The 26173-nt window shown below is 34.6% G+C and overlaps 2 protein-coding genes across 6 annotated transcripts in view; both read right to left on the reverse strand.

Moving 5' to 3' along the window:
• Positions 1-26173, reverse strand: part of LOC127698926 (TALPID3 protein-like) — a 480691-nt gene that overhangs the window by 305457 nt on the left and 149061 nt on the right. The window lies entirely within an intron of this gene.
• On the reverse strand, positions 13132-16937 carry LOC127698949 (probable E3 ubiquitin-protein ligase IRF2BPL). The gene has a single exon (XM_052202728.1). It carries the CDS (start codon positions 16172-16174, stop codon positions 14390-14392), a length of 1785 nt encoding a protein of 594 aa, XP_052058688.1. The 5' UTR covers positions 16175-16937; the 3' UTR covers positions 13132-14389.

Below are 26173 nucleotides of genomic sequence, written 5' to 3' on the forward strand. Positions count from 1 at the left end.
AATATAGTTGACATATTGCTTAAAGTATCTAAGAAACAAAGTTAACCAGGAAAACTGAACATTGACCAATCAACCATGAAAATGTGGTGAAGGTCAGATGATACCTGCCAGACAGACATATACACCTTACAATCATTCCATACACCAAATATAGTTGACCTATTGCTTAAAGTTTAAGAAAAACAGACCAAAACACAAAAACTTAACATAAGCAATGAACCATGAAAATGAGGTCAGGTCAAATAAAACCTGCCAGACTGACATGTACATCGTAAAATATTTCCATACACCAAATATAGTTGACCTACTGCATACAGTATTAGAAAAACAGACCAAAACACAAAAACTTAACATTGAGCAATGAACCGTGAAAATGAGGTCAAGGTCAAATAAAACCTGCCAGACTAACATGTACATGGTAAAATATTTCCATACACCAAATATAGTTCACCTACTGCATACAGTATAAGAAAGACAGAGCAAAACACAAAAACTTAACATTGAGCAATGAACCGTGAAAATGAGATCAAGGTCAAATAAAACCTGCCAGACTGACATGTACATCGTAAAATATTTCCATACACAAAATATAGTTGACCTTCTGTATACAGTATTAGAAAATCAGACCAAAACACAATAAAATGCTCCGCAGGACGCAGCTTGATACGACCGCAGAGATCGAACCCTGAACAGTTGGGGCAAGTATGGACACAACATTCAAGCTTGATACAGCTTTGCATTTGGATTGTGATTAAATATTTGACACAGCATAGGTTTCTGACACAGAATGAATGTGGTCTAAGAACTTAAAAAATTTAAATTGGACATTCACCTATTATGGTCCAATATCAAAATCTAAATACATGGTTAGATTCAGCATATCAAAGAACCCCAAGAATTCAATTTTTGATGAAATCAAACAAAGTTTAATTTTGGACCCTTTTGACCTCAATGTGGACAAAGTTGATAACGGGGCCCAAAAATCAAAAATCTAAATACATGGTTAGATTCAGTATATCAAAGAACCCCATATATTCAATTTTTGTTGAAATCAAACAAAGTTTAATTTTGGACCTCGATTTGGACCAACTTGAAAACTGGGCCCATAATCAAAAATCTAAATACATGTTTAGATTCAGCATATCAAGGAACCCTAAGAATTCAATTTTTGTTAAAATCAAACTAAGTTTAATTTTGGACCCTTTGGACCTTAATGTAGACCAATTTGAAAACGGTACCAAAAATTAAGAATCTAAATACACGGTTAGATTCGGCATATCAAAGAACCCCAATAATTCAATTTTTGATGAAATCAAACAAAGTTTAATTTTGGACCCTTTGGACCTCAATGTGGACCAATTTAAAAATGGGGCCCAAAATCCAAAAACTAAATACACGGTTAGATTCAGCATATTAAAGAACCCCAAGAATTCAAGAATAAAACCCCATTGAAATTGGTCAAGAAATAAGCAATTTATACGAAGTATCTTCTTTTGCACAACACTGTGCAATTAAATATTTCTTGCTATTGCGCAATACTGTACAATTGACAATTTCTTGCTATTGCACAATATTGTGCTATTGGATATTTCTTGCTATTGCGCAATACTGTGCAATTGAAGATTTCTTGCTATTGCGCAATACTATGCAATTGAAGATTTCTTGCTATTGTGCAATACTGTGCAATTGAAAATTTCTTGCTATTGCACAATACTTATTATATAATAATTTACACATCCTGTTTGGTGTGCATCTCCTACCATACCATTATTATTTGCTTTTAAATATAAATCAGAAATAACCAACCTAAAATGGAAAATTTTAAAAGAAAAAAAAAAGGAAAAAAAGAAAAAAAAGGAAAAATAAAAAAATCCCCCCCCAAATTTTTTGAACCCCCTTATGATTCATCACCCCCAAACTCAATCCCAGCCTTCCCTTTGGGGTATGGTACCTTGCAGTACAGTTTCAGAGAGATCCATACACTTGAACACAAGTTATTGTCTGGAAACTAGAAAAATGTGTTTTTAGGCCCCTTTTTGGCCCCAAATTCCTAAACGTTTAGGGCAATTACCCCCAAACTCAAACCCAGCTTTCCCTTTGTGATATGGAACCTTGTAGTACAATTTCAGAAAGATCCATACACTTACACACAAGTTATTGTCCTGAAACTAGAAAAATGCTTGTTTTTTGCCCCTTTTTGGCCCCTAATTCCTAAAATATTGAGGCAATTACCCCCATCATCAATCCCAGCCTTCCCTTTGTGGTATGGTACCTTGCAGTACAATTTCAGAGAGATCCAACCACTTGAACACAAGTTATTGTCTGGAAATTAGAAAAATGCTTATTTTTGGCCCCTTTTTGGCCCCCAATTCCTAAACGTTTTGGCAATTACCCTAAAACTCAATTCCAGCTTTCCCTTTGTGATATGGAACCTTGTATTACAATTTCAGAAAGATCCATATACTTACACACAAGTTATTGTCATGAAACTAGAAAAATGCTTGTTTTTTGCCCCTTTTTTGGCCCCTAATTCCTAAAATTTTGAGGCAATTACCCCCAAAATCAATCCCAGCATTCCTTTTGTGATATGGAACCTTGTGGTACAATGTCAGAGAGATCCATACACTAACACACAAGTTATGTCTGGAAGTTACAAAAATGCTTATTTTTTACCCCTTTTTGGCCCCTTATTCCTTTACTGTTGGTACCATGACCCCCAAAATCAATCCCAACCTTCCTTTTGTGGTATTGAACCTTGTGGTAAAATTTCATAGAGATCCATTCACTCAAACTAAAGTTAGAGTGCGAAAACCAATGTGTCTTCGGACGACGCCAGAGGACGACGACGACGACTCCAACGTCATACCAATATACGACCACAAAAATTTTTTTGCGGTCGTATAAAAACTAAACTATGACCACTGAACCATGAAAATGAGGTCAAGGTCAGATGACACCTGCAAGTTGGACATGTACACCTTACAATCATTACATACACCAAATATAGTAGACCTATTGCTTATAGTATCTGAGATATGGACTTGACCATGAAAACTTAACCTTGTTCACTGATCCATGAAATGAGGTCGAGGTCAAGTGAAAACTGTCTGACAGGCATGAGGACCTTGCAAGGTACGCACATACCAAATATAGTTATCCTCTTACTCATAATAAGAGAGAAATTAACATTACAAAAAATCTTAACTTTTTTTTCAAGTAGTCACTGAACCATGAAAATGAGGTCAAGGACAGTGGACATATGACAGATGGAAACTTCATATCATAAGGCATCTATATACAACGTATGAAGCATCCAGGTCTTCTACCTTCTGAAATATTAAGCTTTTAAGAAGTTAGTTAACTCCCCCGCTGCAGGATCATTATCCTTATATCGAGATTTCTGCGACAAAAGTCGCAGGCTCGACAAAAATCTAAGCGACATCTTTTGAAACAACAATACCGTGCAAGAAAAAAATTAGACAGAAGAAAAAAACAACTAGATGTGTGGGAACGACACGAATGGCCCCGTCTCAAAAAGTTTTAAAATCTGCAATTTCAATAACACATGTGAACACAAACATGCATGGAAAGTATCCAGCTCTCTAGACCAATACTAGTTTGATGAAAAATTTCCTTGATCAATGAGTAGTTAAATTTCAAACTATCAGTAAACAGGAAGTGGGTGTACTGAAGATGTGTTGAAACGACATGAAAATCAGCATATTGGAACAAAACATAAACCTCATCTGTAACTCATCATTGTAGACTCACATATCAAAAATCAGCGCAAAATCTGAAGGCGTATAGAAAAAAGTCTGTATAACTGTGATTTTCAACAGTTTCCAAAGTCCAAAACCCGTAATTTCGGTAAAAATTATCACAGTGGAAAGAAACTTACACTTGATCTGTAACTCATCATGGTTAACTCACATACCAATAATCAGCCCAATATCTAAAGGCGTTTAGAAAAAAAGTCTGTATTACTGTGATTTTCAACAATTTACCAAAGTCCAAAACCCGTAACTACGGCAAAAATCAGCAGATCAGAGCGAAACTTAAACTAGATCTGTAACAATTCATGGTTAACTCACATACCAAAACTCAACCCAATATCTGAAGGCGTTTAGAAAAAAAGTCCGTATAACTGGGATTTTCAACAATTTATCAAAGTCCAAAACCCGTAATTTCAGCAAAAATTAGCAGAGCGGAACGAAACTTAAACTTGATCTGTAACTCATCATGGTTAACTTACATACCAAAACTCAGCCCAATATCTGAAGGCATTTAGAAAAAAAGTCCGTATAACTGTGATTTTCAACAATTTTCATAGTCCAAAGCCCGTAATTTCGGCAAAAATTAGCAGAGCGGAACGAAACTTAAACTTGATCTGTAACTTATCATGGTTAACTCACATACTAATAAAATGCTCCGCTGGGCGCAGCTTGATACAACCGCAGAGGTCAAACCCTGAACAGTTGGGGCAAGTATGGACACAACATTCAAGCTCGATACAAGCTCTGAATTTGGATTGTGATTAAATATTTGACACAGCATAGGTTTCTGACACAGAATGAATGTGGTCTAAGAACTTAAAAAATTTTAATTTACCTATTCAAACCATATCATTATTATTTGCTTTTATATATAAATCAGAAATAACCAATTTAAAATGGAAAATTTTAAAGAAAAAAAAAGAAAAAAAAGGAAAAAAAATCCCCCCCCCCCAATTTTTTTTACCCCCTTATGATTCATCACCCCCAAAATCAATCCCAGCCTTCCCTTTGTGGTATGGTACCTTGCAGTACAATTTGAGAGAGATTCATACACTTGAACACAAGTAAATATTGTCTGGAAACTAGAAAAATGCTTGTTTTTTGGCCCCTTTTTGGCCCCAAATTCCTATACGTTTATGGCAATTACCCCCAAACTCAAACCCAGCTTTCCCTTTGTGATATGGAACCTTGTAGTACAATTTCATAAAGATCCATACACTTACACACAAGTTATTGTCCTGAAACTAGAAAAATGCTTGTTTTTTGCCCCTTTTTTGCCCCTAATTCCTAAAATTTTGAGGCAATTACCCCCAAAATCAATCCCAGCCTTCCCTCTGGGGTATGGTACCTTGCAGTACAATTTCAGAGAGATCCATACACTTGAACACAAGTTATTGTCTGGAAACTAGAAAAATGCTTATTTTTGGCCCCTTTTTGGCCCCTTATTCCTAAACGTTTTGGGCAATTACCCCCAAACTCAATTCTAGCTTTCCCTTTGTGATATGGAACCTTGTAGTACAATTTCAGAAAGATCCATACACTTACACACAAGTTATTGTCATGAAACTAGAAAGATGCTTGTTTTTTGCCCCTTTTTTTGCCCCTAATTCCTAAAATTTTGAGGCAATTACCCCCAAAATCAATCCCAGCATTCCCTTTGTGATATGGAACCTTGTAGTACAATGTCAGAGAGATCCATACTCTAACACACAAGTTATGTCTGGAAGTTACAAAAATGCTTATTTTTGGCCCCTAATTCCTTAACTGTTGATACCATACCCCCAAAATCAATCCCAACCTTCCTTCTGTGGTATTGAACCTTATGGTAAAATTTCATAGAGATCCATTCACTTAAACTAAAGTTAGAGTGCGAAAACCAATGTGTCAAGACGAAGACGACGCCAACGTCATACCAATATAAGACCGAAAATTTTTTTTGCGGTCGTATAAAAATCAGCCCAATATCTGAAGGGGTTTAGATAAAAAGTCTGTATAACTGTGATTTTCAACAATTTTCAAAGTCCAAAGCCCATAATTTTGGCAAAAATTAGCAGAGCGGAAGGAAACTTAAACTTGATCTGTAACTCATCATGGTTAACTCACATACATGTACCAAAAATCAGCCCAATATCTGAAGGCGTTTAGAAAAAAAGTCTGTATAATGGTTTGTTGCGGAATGACAGAATGACAGAATGACGGACAAGGGTAAAACTATATGGCACCGACAACTTTGTTGCGGGGCCATAAAAAATTATCAGAACAAAAGCAATAGGTCTTCCAACGGAAAAGTGGAAAGACCTAATAACTGAGCAAAAACAATAAGTCTCCAAACTTTGTTTGGGAGACTTAATTAAACCAACAATGTCAGCTTTTTTCATAGAATTTTTATAGTGCCTTTTATAGTTCATATGTTTATAGTGGAGTGGCACATTAAGAAAAAGATGATTATATTCAGCCGTATAATGATATTAGTAGCAGTCATTGACCATATATCGCCTTGTTTATGATGTTGACAATGTCAGCTTCCATACAGTTTTATTAATGATGTCAATAAGGAATACGAGGTTCAAGATTTTTGTACTTCGTCCATTTCATATCCAACATTGGTGGTTTTTATCCAAAATACTTTATTTGAATAGTTGTAAGAAGTGCAGTATAAAGAGAATAACTATTGATTGTAGCGAAATATAAATTTTATTTGTTCTCGACTCGAAACAAGATAGAAATGCTCAGCAAAGCCTCGCCTTCTACCTGGTCCTAAGCCTTGTACAATAAACTTTATATTTCGAGACCATGCATGTATAGTTATTTTATATATATATAAAAAATATACCAGTCCTATATCTCATCGAAATGTCATATCGATCAAAAGGCAAATTTTGAATACATTACCACGAGACAACAAAGAAACTAAGCAGAAAATGAATGCCCTTGCATTTGAAATCAAAACTTTCTAATGTCTGTTCATATTTTATCCTTGCTAAATACACAGACATGAAGTATCTGTTTCAGCCTTGAACACATAACTATAGTTTAAGAACAGTGTGCCAAAGTGTTAAGGAAGTTAGTATCAATCAATATTAAACAAGGTTTCTGCAGGAAAAGGTGTTTTTTTTTTCTGTTTACCCTTATCTGTACCAACAAGTTTTGGAGGTATATGGCAGTTCTTATTGCTTGTTGCTTTTTGCTATTAAGGGTAAACCTACACACTAGTACATTTGATACTAATACTCAATTAATAAGTAAAATTTAAAAAGAAGTTGATGTTTTCAGGTTGTTGGTAGGTTTACTAAGGTTTATTATGACTAAAACAGTTACAGCAGCATTTATTGAATTCAGAGTTGGGTTGTTTACAACTACATTGTTAATGCTGAATAATGTGCTTATATAGTGCATTATTTCTATTATAATTGCTTTGTTTATGTTAGAAAATTATTGAAATTTTGATAAAATAATCAATATACTGTAAATTCAGAAATTATTGAGAGGTTTTTATTAATGTGAATATTGCAACTGGGGAGTATCGAAATAATAAGAACTCGCATTCTGATACATATATCTGTATGAAGCTTTTCCTGAAATCACAATAGTTAATCTCACATTTTTTTTGGTCTTCAAATATCGCAATTATAAATACACACAATATAATTTCTGAATTTACAGTTAGCAAGAACGCATGTAGAAAATGAGAAAAAATAAGTCCTCCTAATACCTAAAAGTTGGGTTTATTTTATCTTATTTGTGTTCTTATCTTATTTTATTCATATTTTCAATGTATTTTATTTTTTGTTTTATTTCATTTTACATTATTGTAATTTTTGTCAATTTAACACCTTTTTTCTTTTCTGTTTATCTTCAGAATTTGTTTGTTTGTTCATTAAGTAATCAAATTTGCTTTTTAATGATATCGTTTTTACTTCAAATCCATTCATCAACTTATGATACAACCTTTACAGTAAAATAGAATATATATTTTAATAACCAATCTGCTGCTTCTGCTTTCAACTTAGAAGTGAGAGTTGTAACATTTAAGATTAGCTATTAATATACAACAAAAGTCTGGATATGACCTTCTGCACTCTGGTCCTTCTTTGAACATGGATATTGTATTTCTTATATTTTTGCTGTTTATATTTTCCACTATAGATTTTGAGTAAAAAAGGCAAACTGGCAATCCTTATTCAGTCAATTTAGATCAGAGTCGAACACAACTGCCACCTTTGAGGTTAGAACTCTCAATCTCAGTGATTAGAGATATTGTAGATGAGCTACTTAAGACCACTGAAATTTTACTTATTGTTTCAAAACATCAGTCACTGATAAATGTAACCTAAATTATTGATTAATAACCGATCATTATCACACTCATTTATTAAGTTATCATAGACCCCACTTGAATATCTTTATAAAACCAGATTCAATATTTTGACTTTTCATTTGAAAAAGTAGATATTGTTAATCCTTAATCTCGAATCTATCAGACATAATTTATAGAATCATTTTATGTAGTGTAGATCAAAAGTTATGGGTAATTTATTAAATCTATCACTTCTAGATAAATCAATCATGATATCAACCCCTGTTTTTGGTTGGGTTTGTGATGCTCAGTCTTTAGTTTTCTATTTTCTATGTGTTGTATACTGTTGTTTGTCTTTTGGTCTTTTCTTTTTTTGCTATGGCATTGTCAGTTTATTTTCGACAATTGAGTTTGAATGTCCCTTTAGTATCTTTCGCCTCTCTTTTTTTATACATTTGTGTTTTCATTATTGAGGTCTGGCATGGTGTATTGAGTTATGTAATAAAGTGTCTGATTAATTATGCAAGACTGAGGCTTATTATTAATCAAATCAATATGATTGGCATTTAGTAGGGTTGGACATTCCAATTAAGGCCCCACCTTGTCTCTGATTGTTTGTTATCAAGGCAGCAGTCATTCATACTGGTAATGTATCAGTACACTTACCTAATAAAAATGACCAAACTAGCCAGCAGATTGACAAAATTTAAAAAACATACATACTTGAATATACTGCTCGAAAGATATAATCCAAATTTTTCACTGTTCATATGTGCATATATACACAGACATGGAAATTATTGAGAACTGTATTTCAGTGTGTATAAATTTAGTAGCTAATCTGGCTAGTCTTCATATTTGGGAGGCCGGTGACTTAGGAAAGAGTTGGAATAATAGTTCCAATCTTTCCAAAAACCAACTTTATACTAGATGCCCTTAGGATCATAATCATCCAAAGTTTTGCTGAAATTAGTTCAGTAGTTTCATACGAACCTAATTGTTTTGGTTGTATTGGAAGTTTTGCAGATCTTGCATTCCTGATTATATTTGCCCTTTATAGTTTCTTACCTATAAGTTACAGTTTTTCGAGATAATAAGGCAAAAACACTAAAATTAGTCAAAATTCATCATTGAAGGATTTTAATTCCAGATGGAGTCATCCAATGGTTTTGGCCATTTAACATTTTTGAAGACCTTGTTTTGCAGGTCATTTTTGCTGTTTACAGTTTCTACCTATCTAAGGTAATATAATTTTTGAGATAATAGGCAAAATCATGAAAATTACAGTGAATTCATTTATTTTGATGGATACAAATTTTCTTGGATTGAGGAAAAATTGCATTTTCTTGTATATTTGATTTCATGGTTTTGCCAAAGTCTACATACAAGCCTTTATAAAATTTGTACTTCATTGAACATTAAAATTCATGGTTCATGTACACCCACAAAATCTACGAAAATTAGTATCTCACAAATAAAAATGAATCCACGGTAGCCAAAAATCATCATTTAAGACCAATGACTCCCCAAAGAAGTCATCTTACAATTTTGGTAAAGAATTGGAAGAAGGTCGATAGAAATTGACATTCTGATCATTTTCCCCTTCACATATATTCTCCATTTATTATGATATTCAAGATATGACAATTTATGCATTCTACACATTTATACCCATGGGGACAATGTTTGCTGACTGACTGAGAAAAAACACCATCTTTCTACTAGATACTCTAAGGATCAATCATCCAAAGTTTTGTCGAAAATTGGTTCAGAAATTTTAGGAGAGAAGATCTTTAAAAAGGTTTATAAAGAAGATGTCCCCCAAGTGATGCTTTAACATATGGCCTTATGGAAAGCCCTATCCTGTTGACATGTATTAAAATTACACTCAATTTGAAGTAGAAAAAGAGAGGGAGAAAAATACCAAGGGGGAAATCAAAACTATAGTCGAAGAGAATCTGACAATGCAATGGCAAAAAATGAAAAGAGTACAAAAAGAACTAGAGGCTCTCAAGAGCCTGTGTCGCTCACCTGTATTTACTGATGCTTTGGAAATCATGTAAAATTAGGTTAAATCATAATTAATAGTATCAGATATTAGATATTATGATGATATCTAAGATAATAACAAATAAACTGCTTCGCTGAGCGCAGCTGGATACGCCCGCAGAGGTCCAACACTGAACAGTTGGGGCAAAAATGGACACAATATTCAAGCTTGATACAGGTCTGAATTTTGATTGTAATTAAATATTTGACATAATATAGGTTTCTGAATAAATGTAGTCAAAGAACTTGAAATTGGTTATATGAATTGAATTTATATTCAATTAAAGATTTCTTGCTGTTGTGCAATACACTGTGCTGTTGCCCAATACTTAGTAAATCTGTTGTCAGACTATAAACAAATAAAGTTCAATTAATTCTCAATGTCATATTAGAAATTTATGAAAATGTAAAGGGAGCTTACATCAATAGATATAAACAATTCACCAAAGTTTCATGAGAATTGCTGAGAGCATTTTTGAGTTACTGTCAGAAAACTGGAAAATCCCCCCTTTTTTAATGAATAAAATCCCACAACTCAGAAATGTCAAATCTAAAATATATATAAATCAAAAGGGAGCTCATGTCAATAGATATAAACAATTCACCAAAGTTTCATAAGTACTGCTGAAAGCATTTTTGATTTTTTGTCTGAAAACTGGAAAATCCCCCTTTTTTTTATGAATAAAACCCTGTAACTCGGAAAAGAAAAATCTAAAATATATATAAAAATAGAAAGTGAGCTCATGCCAATAGATATAAACAATTCACTACAATTTCTTGCAAGTTGGTGAAAGCATTCTTGAGTTATTGTCCAAAAACTGGAAAATCCCCCTTTTTTTAATGAATAAAACCCCATAACTCGGAAACGTAAAATCTAAAATTTATGAAAAACAAAAGGGAGCTCACGTCAATAGATATAAACAATTTACCAAAGTTTTATGCAAATTGGTTAAAGCGTTTTTGAGTTAATGTCCGACATGTTGACGACGGACGGACAGACGGACAGACGGACGGACGGACAGACGGACGGACAGACGGACAACGGTATACCATAATACGTCCCGTAAACGGGCGTATAAAAACTGTAAAATTTCTGTAAAATTACTAACTCAGGGGCAGCAACCCAACAACGGGTTGTCGGATTCGTCTGAAAATTTCAGGGCAGATAAATCTAAATCTGATGAACATTTTTGCCACCTGTCAGATTTGCTCTAAATGCTTAAGTTTCAGAGATATAAACCAAAAACTGCATTTTACCCCTATGTTCTATTTTTAACCAAGTCGGCCATGATGGTTGGAAGGTGGGGTCATCGGACAAATTTTATAAACTAGATACCCTAATAATGATTATGGCCAAGTATGGTTAAATTTGTCTCAGTAGTTTCAGAGAAGAAGATTTTTGTAAAAGATAAAAAAAATTACGAAAAAATTGTTAAAAATTGACTATAAAGAGCAATAACTCCTAAAGGGGTCGACTGACAATTTTGGTCATGACGACTTATTTGTAGATCTTACTTTGCTGAACATTATTGCTGTTTACAGTTTATCTCTATCTATAATAATATTCAAGATAATAACCAAAAACTGCAAAATTTCCTTAAAATTACCAATTCAGGGGCAGCAACTCAACAACAGGTTGTCAGATTTGTCTGAAAATTTCAGGGCAGATAGATCTTGACCTGATAATCAGTTTTACCCGGTCAGATTTGCTCTAAATGCTTTGGTTTCAGAGATATAAGCAAAAATCTACATTTCACCTCTATGTTCTATTTTTAGCCATTGCCGCCATCTTGGTTTGTTGGCGGGGTCATCAGACACATTTTTTAAACTAGATACCCTAATGATAATTGTGGCCAAGTTTGGTTAAATTTGGCCCAGTGGTTTCAGAGGAGAAGATTTTTGTAAAAAGCTAACTACGACGAAAGACCATGACGACGACGACGACGGACGCCAAGTGATGAGAAAACTAATCCAGTGTCACACACAACACTAATAAAAAAAACAAAGGACTGAGCAACACAAACCCCATCAAAACCTGTGGGTAAAATCAAATGCTCTGGAATGGTAAGCAGGTAGTTATTGTGGAAAGTCCTTTTTTAACTTACTTTGTTTTATTCTTATTATTAGTCACTACAATCCTTGCGTATTCTCAGACCTTTAATCCTTACTTTATGTGACCATGTATGAGTTTAGTTGCAAACTTCATGTAAGGTTAAAATAATAATTCAGAAACTCCTTTCCTGAACAATTTCAGTCTATCTTTTATCTCATGTATTGGTTGCAGCTAACATGAAGCTTTTGTTAACAGGAAGTTGATGTAAAAAAATGCATTCCAAGGTATAACATTAAGCTTGATACCAAATTTCATGAGGCTTTGATTTGTATAGTTTCTGAGAATAAGCTGACACACAGACACAGAGGTATGTCTTGCCTGTATGTAATTTTAATGTGAATGTTGAAATAAGATAGCAATACTTTGTTTAACATGTAAAATATTCAAAGTCAATGAACCATGACTGAAGGTACAGGGCCAAATATTTTCTGTGGAAATAAGATATGCCAATGCTAATAAAACTGCATACCAAATAGCATTGACTTACCATTAGAGGTTCCCCTTCAACTGACCTAATCACAAAATTTAACAAATTGTTGATACCCCGCAGACACCTACGCTACCAGAAACAGCACAGCTGAGTCTCTCTTGCCTTTTGACTCTGAGAACGAAGGCGACAAAAATGTCGGTTGGCAGACCAGTCATCAGACACATTTTTTTAAACTAGATACCCTAATGATGATTGTGCCTCAATTTGGTTAAATTTGGCAAAGTAGTTTCAGGAGAAGATTTTTGTGAAATTTAACGACAACGGAAGCCAATGGATGAGAAAAGCTCTCTTGGACCTTTGGGAAAGGTGAGCTTAAAATCAACATTGAAATTTATCCTAAATTTTCTTTATTTCACTCAATTTTGCTCATACAGGCAATCAATAGTCCAGCCAATAAAATGTTCAAATATTGGAACTTAAAATATCTATTTATTTCATTATGAAAACTAAAGTCGACATGAACTAAATCCGAGACCAAAAAATAGGATTTCTTATCCCTTGTCCTTTCACCAAAATCGATAAATGAAAATTGTGCACATCATAAATTTAGCTTCAGAAATTTTGAAATTAGTTGTAGGCTTTGCAAGCTTGGTAAAAGCAGCAACAAAATACCATGTAATATATGAGGGTGTGGATGGGGTTTACAGAATAGAGAATAATGGGCAAAAGAAATTAAAGAATAGAGAAAAATGGGGAAAAAAATAAAAGATAAATAATAATGAGCGAAAAAATTAAAGAATACAGAATTGAAAGACCCCCATCCATACCCTCATATATGTCTCTGCTAAAAAGATATTGGAACAAAATATTTATTTGTAGCAGTCTCTACAAACAGTATATTAACTTGCACAGCTTGCACACGTTCCGGAACGGGTTTTTTTTTGTTTGTTTGCTTTTTTTCAATTCAAATTTCTATCAAATTTCATATGATGGACTCGTGTCTATGATAAAAAATACGATTGCAACAGCTAACGATGTATACAAACAATTAATATCTGTTGACCCAATATACGATTCAATTGATTTTATATTACATTATTGAGTTTGTTCCCCTTTAACATGTTTAACGTTCAAATAAATCAAGTTAAATGCTTGTCACCTAATTTCATTCGAAACGATGTTCTCGAGAAGATTCACATTATTTACGAAATTGTCAATAAACATGTTCCATTTTGAGTATTTTCCCCTGTTATTAGTAAGTCAAATGAGTCCGAATTCTCGATAATTATTGAGTTAACTGTCACAAAACAGCAATAATACACAATGCTTAGTATTAAAACATAAATAACAACAATGATGTTCATAACTTTACATGTGTCCTCCCATCAACGAAACACATCAAGCTCGTTCAAAACGGCTCATCTATTAATAGTCTATAAGACATTCAGTACACTAGCTAAATGCTTCTGAAAATCTCAAACTGTCTGACGTTACTCGGATACAAATGACATCCGCTTGAAGAGAATCTTATTCCTGATTCCATTCACACCTTTCTAAAAAAAAAAGTGCACATCAAGATATAATCCAACTTACATATAGCAATGAATCATGTCTTCGTTCTCAATTCTGAACTCAACTGTAGAATTCAGTGCTCTCTTGATATAAAATCTATCTTAACAGTGTCGTAGGAAAAAATATACCCAGGGCAGGGTACATAAGCTTAAATTTCATGTGTCCCTTTCCTTTTTTATTTTTGCTATATCTTTCATATCATCTCCAAGAATCGTAGCGATCTCTCCTTGCATGAATGCCCAAGGAACGTTAGACCCAACAAGAGGACATTTCTTTCCACTCGGACAATATACTTCTGTCCCTGCACCTTGTCGCTTTATGCTGTCTCTAGAACACGGAAAACAAAATTTGTGATCCGCAACTGATGGACATTGTACGAAATGAGTATCCTCTAGACGTTCGTGACAAAGTGTACATCGTAAAGATTCTGAACTTGAAACTGACGACTCCGGATGAGTGTTACCACTAATTCCGTCTGCTATTTGTGGATGTCCTGTTGTCAATCTGCTCCTTGGAAGAACGCCGTTAGGGGAATGGTGAGTGCTGTTACGGCCCGGAGAACAAGAACCAGACGAAATGTTATCTGTGACATTCATTAAAGCTGCCATTGGTGATGGTCCGTTATGAGGTCCATTTACTCCATCTGGGGGTGTTGATGTCACAGTGTTGTTTCCATTGGGCGACATGGAAGTCGAACTTGTAGGTCCGTACGTTGCTGAATTAATTGTCAATTTAAGGGCTTCCGATTGGCTTTGAATCCATTGTTGCCTCTTTCTTTGTTCACCGAAGTCATTTTCTGGTTCAGGAGATGTTTTGCGCTTCTTAATTTGACTTTCAAATGATGCCTGGTGTCCGATCATTCTTGCATGACCAGTTGGTAAAGTTCTATGAATATTTCCTGGTGTGGGAAGTGGTGGTAAATTTGGATGCTTATACTGAGTTGGAACAAGATCCTGCTTTGCAGGTTCTTTAAAGAAACGCACAGTCTCTGATAAGAAGTCACTTAAATTTTTCCAGTCTCCACCCCCATGTTTCATTTCGTATTCAATATATTTATAACCAGAGGAAAGTCCCTTTCCAATTTCTTTCATACTATCATAGTGCATCTGTTTTGCAACACTTGTCGCACTTGTATAGATATTCCCAGAACCTAGAGGGTATTCAATGTATACTTTTAACTCATATTCGATTCCATTTTTTGAAGTAGCATCAAATGCAAACACTCTGCCGTAAATATTGTGATCCTTTTTGAATCGAATTTCGAATGGTGCTGACGTAGAAAGGAGGTTAGTTGAATCACGTATCATTGGTGGTCGTTTAACTATCTCTTCTTGACTACTGAACTTAAAAATATCGTCTGCATTGGAACTACTGTTTGTCAGATCTTCGTCATCGTGCTCTCTCTTTCCATTTATTGTACCAACTGTTGGAACATGAGCCATATTCGTACCCGGCATTGCGCCATAGGGATGTCGAGTCGGTACATTCATTCCACTGCTGTGAATCGATGGGTGTATTGGAAACACTGAACGGTTAACAGACACCGGGAAAATGTGTCCCCTTGAATGTTCAGCAATATTTTCTTCCGGTCTGTTGTGAATTCCATTCGTCAGTCGAGGTGGGAATTCGTTCATTACACCTCTTTGCCTACCTTCAAAACGGTCTGCAGATGAAGCTCTAGATTGTTCAAAGTGTTCCAAATTAGCTCTAGTTCCGGGAATTTGTCCAATAGGTTTTATACACTGGCGACCGTCATGGAACCCATGATTCCGTTTCATATTCCTTGCCGCATCGAGTACCATTTCAATTCTATCAGCCCCTTCATAGTTTACACAACCCCGACACACGGGTTCAGAAAAATCATGAACCATAGCCCATGGCATACGTGGTAAATCACATAGATAGCACTGTTGTCTCTGAGTCCTAGGTGGCATCGACATTGTTGACAATATTCCTCATTAATTAAACTTTTTCCATTTACGTTTTACGTTCATTGACTGTAACTAGTATCATAGACATATACTATGTCTTTGCTAGTATGAATGATATACTACTACCGCCTTCCACTTGAAAATTAACAATGTTTTCTATTTCGGCGCATGCGTTTTATATTCCGTGAAACTAATCGGCCTTTTTCTTTTGATATTCACATTTTGTGTGATCACGCAAAGTAGTTACTCTATTATTACAGAAGTGAATCACCAAAGGATACCAAAAAATTCAATATGTATACTGTGGTGTACGGTATCACTAGAAAATTCTTTGCAAAATTAAACACGCACACACGGATTGTCACTTTAAAATTGGATCGAACATACTGATCGCCTGTCAACAATTTAAATCATATATCATTAGTAGCTGCTTAGAAACCGTGGAGTGTTCATATATCCGTATTAAAGTATTTCAATTATATTTATATTTAGGTTTCAGACTGGCAATATTCAGTCAGATAACGTATCAGTTGCAAGTTGATTGTTATGAGGCTATGAGGAAACAACTAAAATTTATGCAGAAACATTTCTTTTCAGTTAATCATTACTTGATTGTGTGTTTTAAACAAGTATTAGTTTACGTGCGATCGTGTCTATTCGCCTGCGTGATGAATTCAACTATTAGTTAAGCCAGTATAGTTCAAAAGCAAGTTCGCATCGATATTTAAGATTGAAATGGGGAAACATTATTTGCAATTCTACACCTGCTATTAAAGAGCCGTCTCTGTCGGCAATCGATCGGAAAATCTATTGTGAGAGGTTTATGTCCTACATTTCCAACCATGGAAACACACACTTGTCAATGAACATGACGTCAGAAGTTATAAACAGGGTTGGATAATAGCCAACATTTCTCTTGTCAAAATTTATGTCCTGTCAGTTCAATTGGGAATAAATACACTAACATGTTATACGTACAATTTCCTTAAGATATCAACCGTGACAATACATACGTTGTCTTCCTATACGTAATGAATGTCTCAAATTCTTTAATTATTTCTTATCGTGTTCTTATAACTAACAAATATCAAAATAAAATACAATATCAAGCGGAGCTTAAATTAGCATTAGTTACGAATTAAACAAAAAAATATATTTGTTTTGATACAAACATTCATAAATGTGGAATGTAGCAATTATATTTCGCTATTAGAAATCAATTGGTTTCAATTTCGTCAAAATAAAATATAAAAAAACATCGCTGGTACTGTCAACTTCATTTCAAAACTTGGGTCTTTAATTTGGGTCATCTATTCATATAAGTTTGTTCAAATATGTAAAACAATGTATACAAGTCAATAACACGAAGACAGTACAAAGTATCAAAATGCTACACACACACACACACACAAAAAGACATAATTTGCAATTGTTATGTAAACTTTTGCAGGTAACAATAAAAAAACGTATGAAAAAGTTATTTTTGAACAAATTAAAACATAGATGAAAAAGATGATTTTTGACGTTTTCTCGAATATAACATAATATAACATTTTGTTTCTTATGGATTCAAAGGCATAAAATTAAAAAAATTGGCCATGTATGTATGCGTAACACGAATTGCTTAACACAAAAGTGCTAATTTTGAAATTATCTAGGACGAAAAAAAATAAACAAAAAAGCTCATGGAGTCCGCTTTCTATAACAAAATCCGCAAATCATTTTGGTGAAAAACCGTAGCTACTTATCAAAATTGTACATTTTCTCAGTTTAGACCTGTCCTGAGTCTGTGCTGGGGGGTCCTGGCGTTGTGCTGGTGGATCCTGATACGGTGCTGGTGATTTGTGGACAAGACGTTAGTCCTATTTGAATCAAACGTCAGAATCAATAAAATTAGGCAAATAATTATATTCAATCGTATTTGTATTCCTTTTTTAATTTTGGACATCCACTTGACTTTTAATAAGCGTTTTTAAATAATAGTTACTTCATACTACTTAAAAGGGCAATATCATCAGTTCTATATCAGACGGAAACATATTAAAATAATTTTTTATTACAGTATTAAACTGTACTTGAGATGGTAATTTTCATCAACATGCATCGTTCTTAGCTCACCTAGCACAAAACCCAGCCATGTGAGCTATTTATATCACACGGGGTCTGTTGTCGTCGTCCACCGAAACTTTAAATAAAAAAAAATTCTTTCTCTGAAACTAAAGGGTCAAATATTATCAAACGATTTCTTTTTCTTACAGAAATTAGGTAAAAGTAAATATTAAAAGAATTAAAAACCAAAAGGTTAATCTCAGCAAATTTGTATGTTAGTTTAAGAAAATAGTGACATCAAAAGCACTATTTTTTATCAGGGAACGGCATCTTTTACATATGTTCTTAATTAAGAGTGGGTGAATTGGAGGTCTGACACCTAAAAGGGAGATACTTGACTACTTCCCGTCTAAAAAAATGCCTCTTCCGGTGTCATATGAAAGCGTTTTGGCCAAGATGCCAGGCTAGTATTTCCCTTTGAAATACATGTACATGAGATTATTGACTAGTTCCGGTCTTCAAAATGTCAGTTCAGGTGTCATCTGATAGCTCACATTATTTGAAAAATATATGGTTTCTTTATACTTTTGCTCGAAATATACGGGAGATGATGAGCTAATTCCGGTAAACAAAATGTCACTTCTGGTTCATGTGATAGGTAATTACACACTGAATCTAAAACTATATGGAGTCTATGTTCTTTTAGATGAAACTAGTGCAAAAATGGCTACTTTCGGTTTACAGAATGTCACGTAATTGAATTTTTCAAGCCATATGTCGTCCAACCATATACAAAACACTTTATGGTATTTCATTTACCAGTAGGAAGTTCAAGCAAAGGTCAAAATATAGCACATCAAATTGACCGGTGACCTTGAACTCAATTTCAACATCAAAGACCAAGGATTTCAACATAAAAGGTCCCAAGTTTCATATCATATATTCAAGAAAAAATAAATTAAACAAACGGTGTTCTGTTGCGCTTTTATCCTTCTGTATGGACTTGTCAAGATTCTGGCAACGTTGTTAAAGGAAAAATTGCCGTAGAAGAGACTATGACTTTATGTCATTGTTCGCAAGTTATGTTCTATAACATTAAGCGTTTAGATTTGGTTGAAAAATTTTATGAAATATTGTTCCATTTCATGTCGGTATATTTAGCACCCTCTGTTGCACTTGAAAAATGGAAATATTTTGAAATTTTCCATTGCTACATGTATCAATGTGTCCACTCAATGGAATTAGCCTGTATTGCGGATGCTTTATTTTTTTAACTTTATATATGTTACAGTGAATTTGTATAATCAGGGATAATGAAGAATAGTTTAAGTGGACTGTTTGCAATCACTGTCCATTTATCAAATCTTAAGTGAACAGTTTTTCAGTGATATTCCATTTAACTGTGTTGAACCACATTAACTCATAAACAAAAATGTTTTTTAAAATTGAAATTAATAATACCAATATTCTCAATGATACTGATAACTGTACATGTATGCCATGAATTGTATTGCTTGCCGAAAAAAGTAACAAATGCACGTTCATGTTCTGAATATAAATGCACAGATCATATAAAGTATATATATATATGTGTATTGTATCAGACATCCTTGTTTAATTCCTACGAGAAGGTAACACCTCCCGAAACGAAAGCTGATTTTTATCAGCTATAGTTAGAAGAGGGGATAAGGTGTCTGCGCAATGCTAGGCGGTGTTGTCGTAGAAGTTAGAAATAAAAAGTACAGGTTCCAGCCCCACTCGGGGAGGAAGTAAAGAAACAGATCTACTCTAACATCGTTTGGTTGATTTTCTAGGCAACTTATATATATATATATATATAAACGCCTAGAAAGTGTACAAAACAACACCAATATTAAAAAAAGGAAACATTAAATGTAATTATCTATTAATATTTCGGATAACAGATATCCTTCATCAGTATGATTATGATGTAAAATGAATCATATCAATCTATTCTGATTTCAGTATAACGATCTTGAATTTTATACAATTAAAAACCGAACACAAAAACGCTTGTACAATTGTAAAATTTCAAAAATGACGTAGGTTACATAGGTATTTACAACAGAGACTGCATAGATATGCTTCTTATAAAGATAGTAATGTGCGATATGAACTGGTACATTTCTAAAATTTCAAAGGTGACGACAGTTAAGATGTTACAACAAAGACTGCGTGGAAATACATTCCGAATTAATATTTCCAATTTGACAACGGTAAATTTATAACAAAAGAGGCTGCGTATTTAAACATCCAAATAAATAGCAGTTGATAATGATGAAAACAATAATAATAAATTTTGACAAAGGTTAAGTAATTGAACGTGGCTGCGTACTTGTATATCCCAAATGAATAGAACCCTGCGATTTAAACTAGTATAATTCAAGAATTTTAGAGTTAACAAAGGTAAAGAAATAGCAACAGAGACTGTGTATAGTAATATTTATATAACCCAAATGACAAGCACTGTGCGAATTACAACTACACCTTTTCATTTATCCCATTTGGTGCCAAAATTTTGAATTTTCTTATCCAAATAAAGGCAACAGTAGTATACCGCTGTTCGAAATTCATAAATCGACTGAGAAAAAACAAATCCGGGTTACAAACTAAAAATGAGGGAAACACATCAAATATAAGAGGAGAACAAAGACAGAACAGAAACATTAAAATGCAACACACACAGAAACGAACTATAAGATAACAATAGCCATTTTCCTGACTTGGTACAGGACATTTTAAGAAAAAATGGTGGGTTGAACCTGGTTTTGTGGCTAGCCAAACCTCCCGCTTTAATGGCAATGTTAAATATAACACTAAAATAACAACATTACATGACAGGACTACAATACAAATAAAAGGAAGAACAATCAGGACAGAGATCTGTCCAAAATCTTTCCCGAGTGAGTCTATCCTCCCTAGACCAAGCAGTGTTGTGGTCTATGATTGTAATGGTCAGTCGATTGCGATCTGCCTTAGTGTGGCCAGGGGATCTCAAATGTCGACTCAGAGGAAGGTCTGGCTTGCATTCATAGTCGCTACGATGGCCGTTCATTCGTTTATGAAATGGCTGTTCTGACTCGCCAACATACTGTTTACCACATTTACACTATAGAAGATACACAGCATTTGTAGTCTTGCAATTAACATTGCAAAATATGGTGTATTCCGTACCAGTGGAGTGACTGTTAAAAGTCTGGGTATTCAGTATTTGTTTGCAAGTCAGACATCGTTTGTTTCCGCATCCCTTGCAAGAGCCCACAGACGAAGAGCCTGCTTTAGAGGATAAAACAACTATCACCAGTAAGTCTTTAAGGCTTTTGGGCCTACGGAAAGTCAGTACAGGTGGCTCGGGAAAGATCTTGGATAGTTTAGGATGTTTTTCAATTTCTTTCCAATTTTTCGCGGATTAGGTGTGATAACTTGTCAAATTTGGGATGGTAAGTCAACACAAACGGCACTCTTTTGATGACCTTTTTGTCTTTATATTGTAAAAGTTCATCTCGGCTAATGTTGTTAGCACGAGAGAAACCTTTATCAATGTATTTTCTTTTGTAGCCCCATTTTTTTTAGGTGACTGCGAAGTTCTTGTAGTCGCCTTTTTGCAGTATCATGGTGGAGCAGTTCCGTTTTATTCGTATGGCCTGACTGTAGGGAATGCTCTTGGTGCAATGTTTAGGATGACAACTCAAAGGAGAAAGATATTGATGTTTGTCGGTGGGCTTGCAATACAGATCTGTAAATTTGATCCTATCCTTCACTTGCGTAGAAGTGTCAAGAAATGTGATCTTAGAGTCAGAGATTTCATAAGTGAATTTTATTGAGGGATGAGCATCGTTGGCATGTTGAATGAACAAATTTAGTTCTTGTTTAGTATTATTCCACTTCATGTCAATATCGTCGATGAATCGGAACCAAGAGAGAGGTGGATAAAGAGAAGAGTTGAGAATTCGCTGTTCTAATTTCCCCATAAAAATATTGGCATAATATCTTTGTTCCCATTGCTGTTCCATTAACTTGGAGAAAGTGTTCACCATTGAATGTGAAGTTATTGCATTTCAATACCAAAGTTAGAGGCTGGACTACACATTCAGTAGCTGGATGTAAGGTGTTGCGGGAGTTCCAGACTTCCCTACAGGCTTCAATACCATCGTCATGGGGGATGTTAGTATAGAGAGAGGTAACATCAAGCGAGACAAGGATCGATTCAGGTGGGAGAGGGTTCAAGGATTTCATTTTCTTAAGATACTAAGTGTGTATATATATTCAAGAGTCTATCCTAAATTGAGGTAAATTATATGGCCTTCCAAATACCGTTTCGATTCCTAACATCACTGAAGAGGCATTAATTGTCGAAATCCGGATATGGTGTACTAATTTTTGCACCTTTTGTTTGCGGTAAACCATCTTTTCCGCAAGTTTATTGTTTTATTGTTTGGTATTAAATCAATAGTTAAGATCCATTTTTTGTTACATCTGGTGATCCGTTTATTTGGCAATCGCCAATGGCAGTCAGCAGGGTTTAAGAACATCAGTTGTTCGACCTGCTAGTCAAATGCGTTTTGTTAAAATATACTTTTTCACTTTTTTGGTCTTTTGGAAAATGTTGTTTGTGCTGTATTTAGACCCCTCTACCAAGAAATTTGTTTTGCATGCACACATATAAAAATTGCGGTTTTCATCCAACGCAATCATAGGTTAGAACGTTGTTTTCAATTTAAACTTGTTTATATTTTTTCGTTTGGGCTTGTATTATATTTGCCTTCGGGTTTATATGATCCGTTCATCCTATTTCGACTCTTCAAAATTCAAGAGTCTATACTAAATTGAGGTAAATTATATGGCCTTCCAAATACCGTTTCGATTCCTAACATCACTGAAGAGACATTAATTGTCGAAATCCGGATATGGTGTACTAATTTTTGCCCCTTTTGTTTGCGGTAAACCATCTTTTCCGCAAGTTTATTGTTTTCTGTTAGGTATCAAATTAATAGTTAAGATCCATTTTGTTATATCTGGTGATCCGTTTATTTGGCAATCGCCCATGGCAGTCAGCAGGGTTTAAGAATATCCGTTGTTCGACCTGCTAGTCAAATGCGTTTTGTTAAAATATACTTTTTCACTTTTTTGGTCTTTTGGAAAATGTTGTTTGTGCTGTATTTAGACCCCTCTACCAAGAAATTTGTTTTGCATGCACACATATAAACATTGCGGTTTTTATCCAACGCAATCATAGGTTTGAACGTTGTCATCAATATAAACTTGTTTATATTTTTTCGTTTGGGCTTGTATTATAGTTGCCTTCGGGTTTATATGATCCGTTCATCCTATTTCGACTCTTCAAAATTCAAGAGTTTATCCTAAATTGAGGTAAATTATATGGCCTTCCAAATACCGTTTCGATTCCTAACATCACTGAAGAGACATTAATTGTCGAAATCCGGATATGGTGTACTAATTTTTGCATCTTTTGTTTGCGGTAAACCATCTTTTCCGCAAGTTTATTGTTTTCTGTTTGGTATTAAATTAATAGTTAAGATCCATTTTGTTACATCTGGTGATCCGTTTATTTGGCAATCGCCAATGGCAGTCAGCAGGGTTTAAGAACATCCGTTGTTCGACCTGCTAGTCAAATGCGTTTTGTTAAAATATACTTTTTCACCTTTTTGGTCTTTTGGAAAATGTTGTTTGTGCTGTATTTAGACCCCTCTACCAAGAAATTTGTTTTGCATGCACACGTATAAAAATTGCGGGTTTGTTTTTACTCTAAATATCAGCACAACAATGTTAAATCTGTAAATTTGCGGAAGCAAATTTTTGTTCATCACTCGCCGGGATTCGAACTCATGCTATTGGCATATCCTGACAAAACCGCCTGCACTGTGTCAGCGCTCTAGGCCACTTGACCACCTAGACTGAATAAAAATTCACCTTTCGGTGGCCTAGTGTTACCTTTCCTCGTCAGTATAATCTAGAGTTGTAACACAGTTCATGATATATAAGGCATGAAGATGTAATTAATTGCAGATTAGCTAAATTATCTGTCGTAAAGGATCGTAAGATGCAGTCACAGAAATATATATATATCAAATAAAGGTGATGAAAGTTATTGAACATATCAATTATATTTTCTATGTTCCAAAGAACAAGGAATTCAAACTTAGCAAAATAAAATGCAACTAAGGTGAAGGTGAAGGATTAGAACAAGACGTGAAATCCACCTGGAAAGATATTAAAGACAGTTACTACACTCATGCATGCAGAACAGTGCTTGGTAACAGAAAGAAGAATGACAAGAAATGAATAAAAATGGAAACATGGGCCCTTATAGATAAAAGAAGAAACCTGAAGGAGAAAAAACAGAGTGCAAGATCAAAGAGAATTATAGAAAAATATAACAAAGAGTACTCTCAAGTTAATAAAGAACCAAACGGAAACTTAGAAACGACAAAAGAGAATATAATGACAACAAGGCAAATGAGGCAGAAACAGCAGCCAACAGAGGAGATATGAGTGAAGTTTATAGAATCACGAGAGAATTAACAGGAAACTTTAACTCCTGTAGTGGACCTGTTAAAATTGAGCGAAGATCACCATAGAATATGAACAGCTGAAACGATGGGCACAACACTTTAATTAGGTTCTAAATCGACCAGAACCAGTAGAAACACCATCTGTTGATGAACCCATAGGAGAACCATTCGATATTGAACTAGGACCGCCAACCAAAGAAGAAATATCAAAGGCTATTAATAAATTGAAGAACAACAAGTCACCAGGCATTGACAATATTGAAAGTGAAATGTTGAAAACAGACACTACACTTGCAACAGAACAACTTCACAAACTATTCACAAAAGTATGGATTGAAGAGATACTCCCAAATGACTGGTTTAAAGGGCTAATTGTAAAACTACAGAAGAAGGGTAATCAGATGGACTGCACAAACTGGCGTGGAATCACACTTCTAGTAAAGTTTTCTGCAAAATTATCTGCATGCGACTCAGCTTTGTAATAGATGAAATTATAAGAAAGGAACAATTAGGGTTTAGACCTGGGGTTGGATGCATGGATCACATATTCACTTTAAGAAACATCATGGAACAGTGCATAGAATGGAACACCAAATTACATATAAATTTCGTCGATTTTGAAAGGGCTTTTGATAGTATCCACAGGGAATGTCTATGGCAGATCCTCAAAGTATATGGATGTCCAGAAAAACTCGTCCAAATAATCAAGAGCTTATACAACAACTTCTCATGTAGCGTTATCCACAACAACAAAATAAGCAATTGGTTCAATATCACTAGTGGAGTACGACAAGGATGCCTCATGTCACCTATGCTTTTCCTTGTCGCTATTGATTGGGTAATGAGGCAAGCAATAGGGAATAAAATAGAGGAATTAGATGGAACTTAACAACAATGCTGGAAGATCTTGAATTTGCAGATGATATAGCTCTACTTTCAAGCAATGCTGACCATCTACAAAAGAAAACCCAAGATCTAGACAAATATGCACACCAAATTGGATTGAACATCAGCAAGAAGAAAACAAAAACAATGCAGCTTACATCTACCTTCACTGCAATCAAACAAGAGGGTGAACCAGTAGAAGAAGTAGACGACTTTACCTATCTGGGCAGTATACTCAGCAAAAACAACGAAACAGAAAAAGACATCTCAAACAGACTCCAGAAGGCCAGAACATCTTTTCACCAACTAAAAAAAAAATGGAGGACATGCAAAATACGTGAAAAAAACAAAAATAAAGATCCACCAGAGTAATGTGCTCTCTATCTTGTTGTATGGTGCAGAATGCTGGAGAATAACACAGAAAGACAGCCAGAGACTCTCTGGATTTCACACCAAATGCATGAGGAAAATTTGTAAGATATATTGGCCAGCAAAGATATTTAATAAAGAACAGTACGAA

The sequence above is a fragment of the Mytilus californianus genome, unplaced genomic scaffold, assembly GCF_021869535.1.
Source record: "Mytilus californianus isolate M0D057914Y unplaced genomic scaffold, xbMytCali1.0.p SCAF_4, whole genome shotgun sequence".
NCBI classification, from domain to species: domain Eukaryota; kingdom Metazoa; phylum Mollusca; class Bivalvia; order Mytilida; family Mytilidae; genus Mytilus; species Mytilus californianus.

Coding starts and splice junctions, on each gene's coding strand:
- LOC127698949 (XM_052202728.1), bottom strand. CDS start 16,174: ATGTCGATGCCACCTAGGACTCAGAGACAACAGTGCTATCTATGTGAT.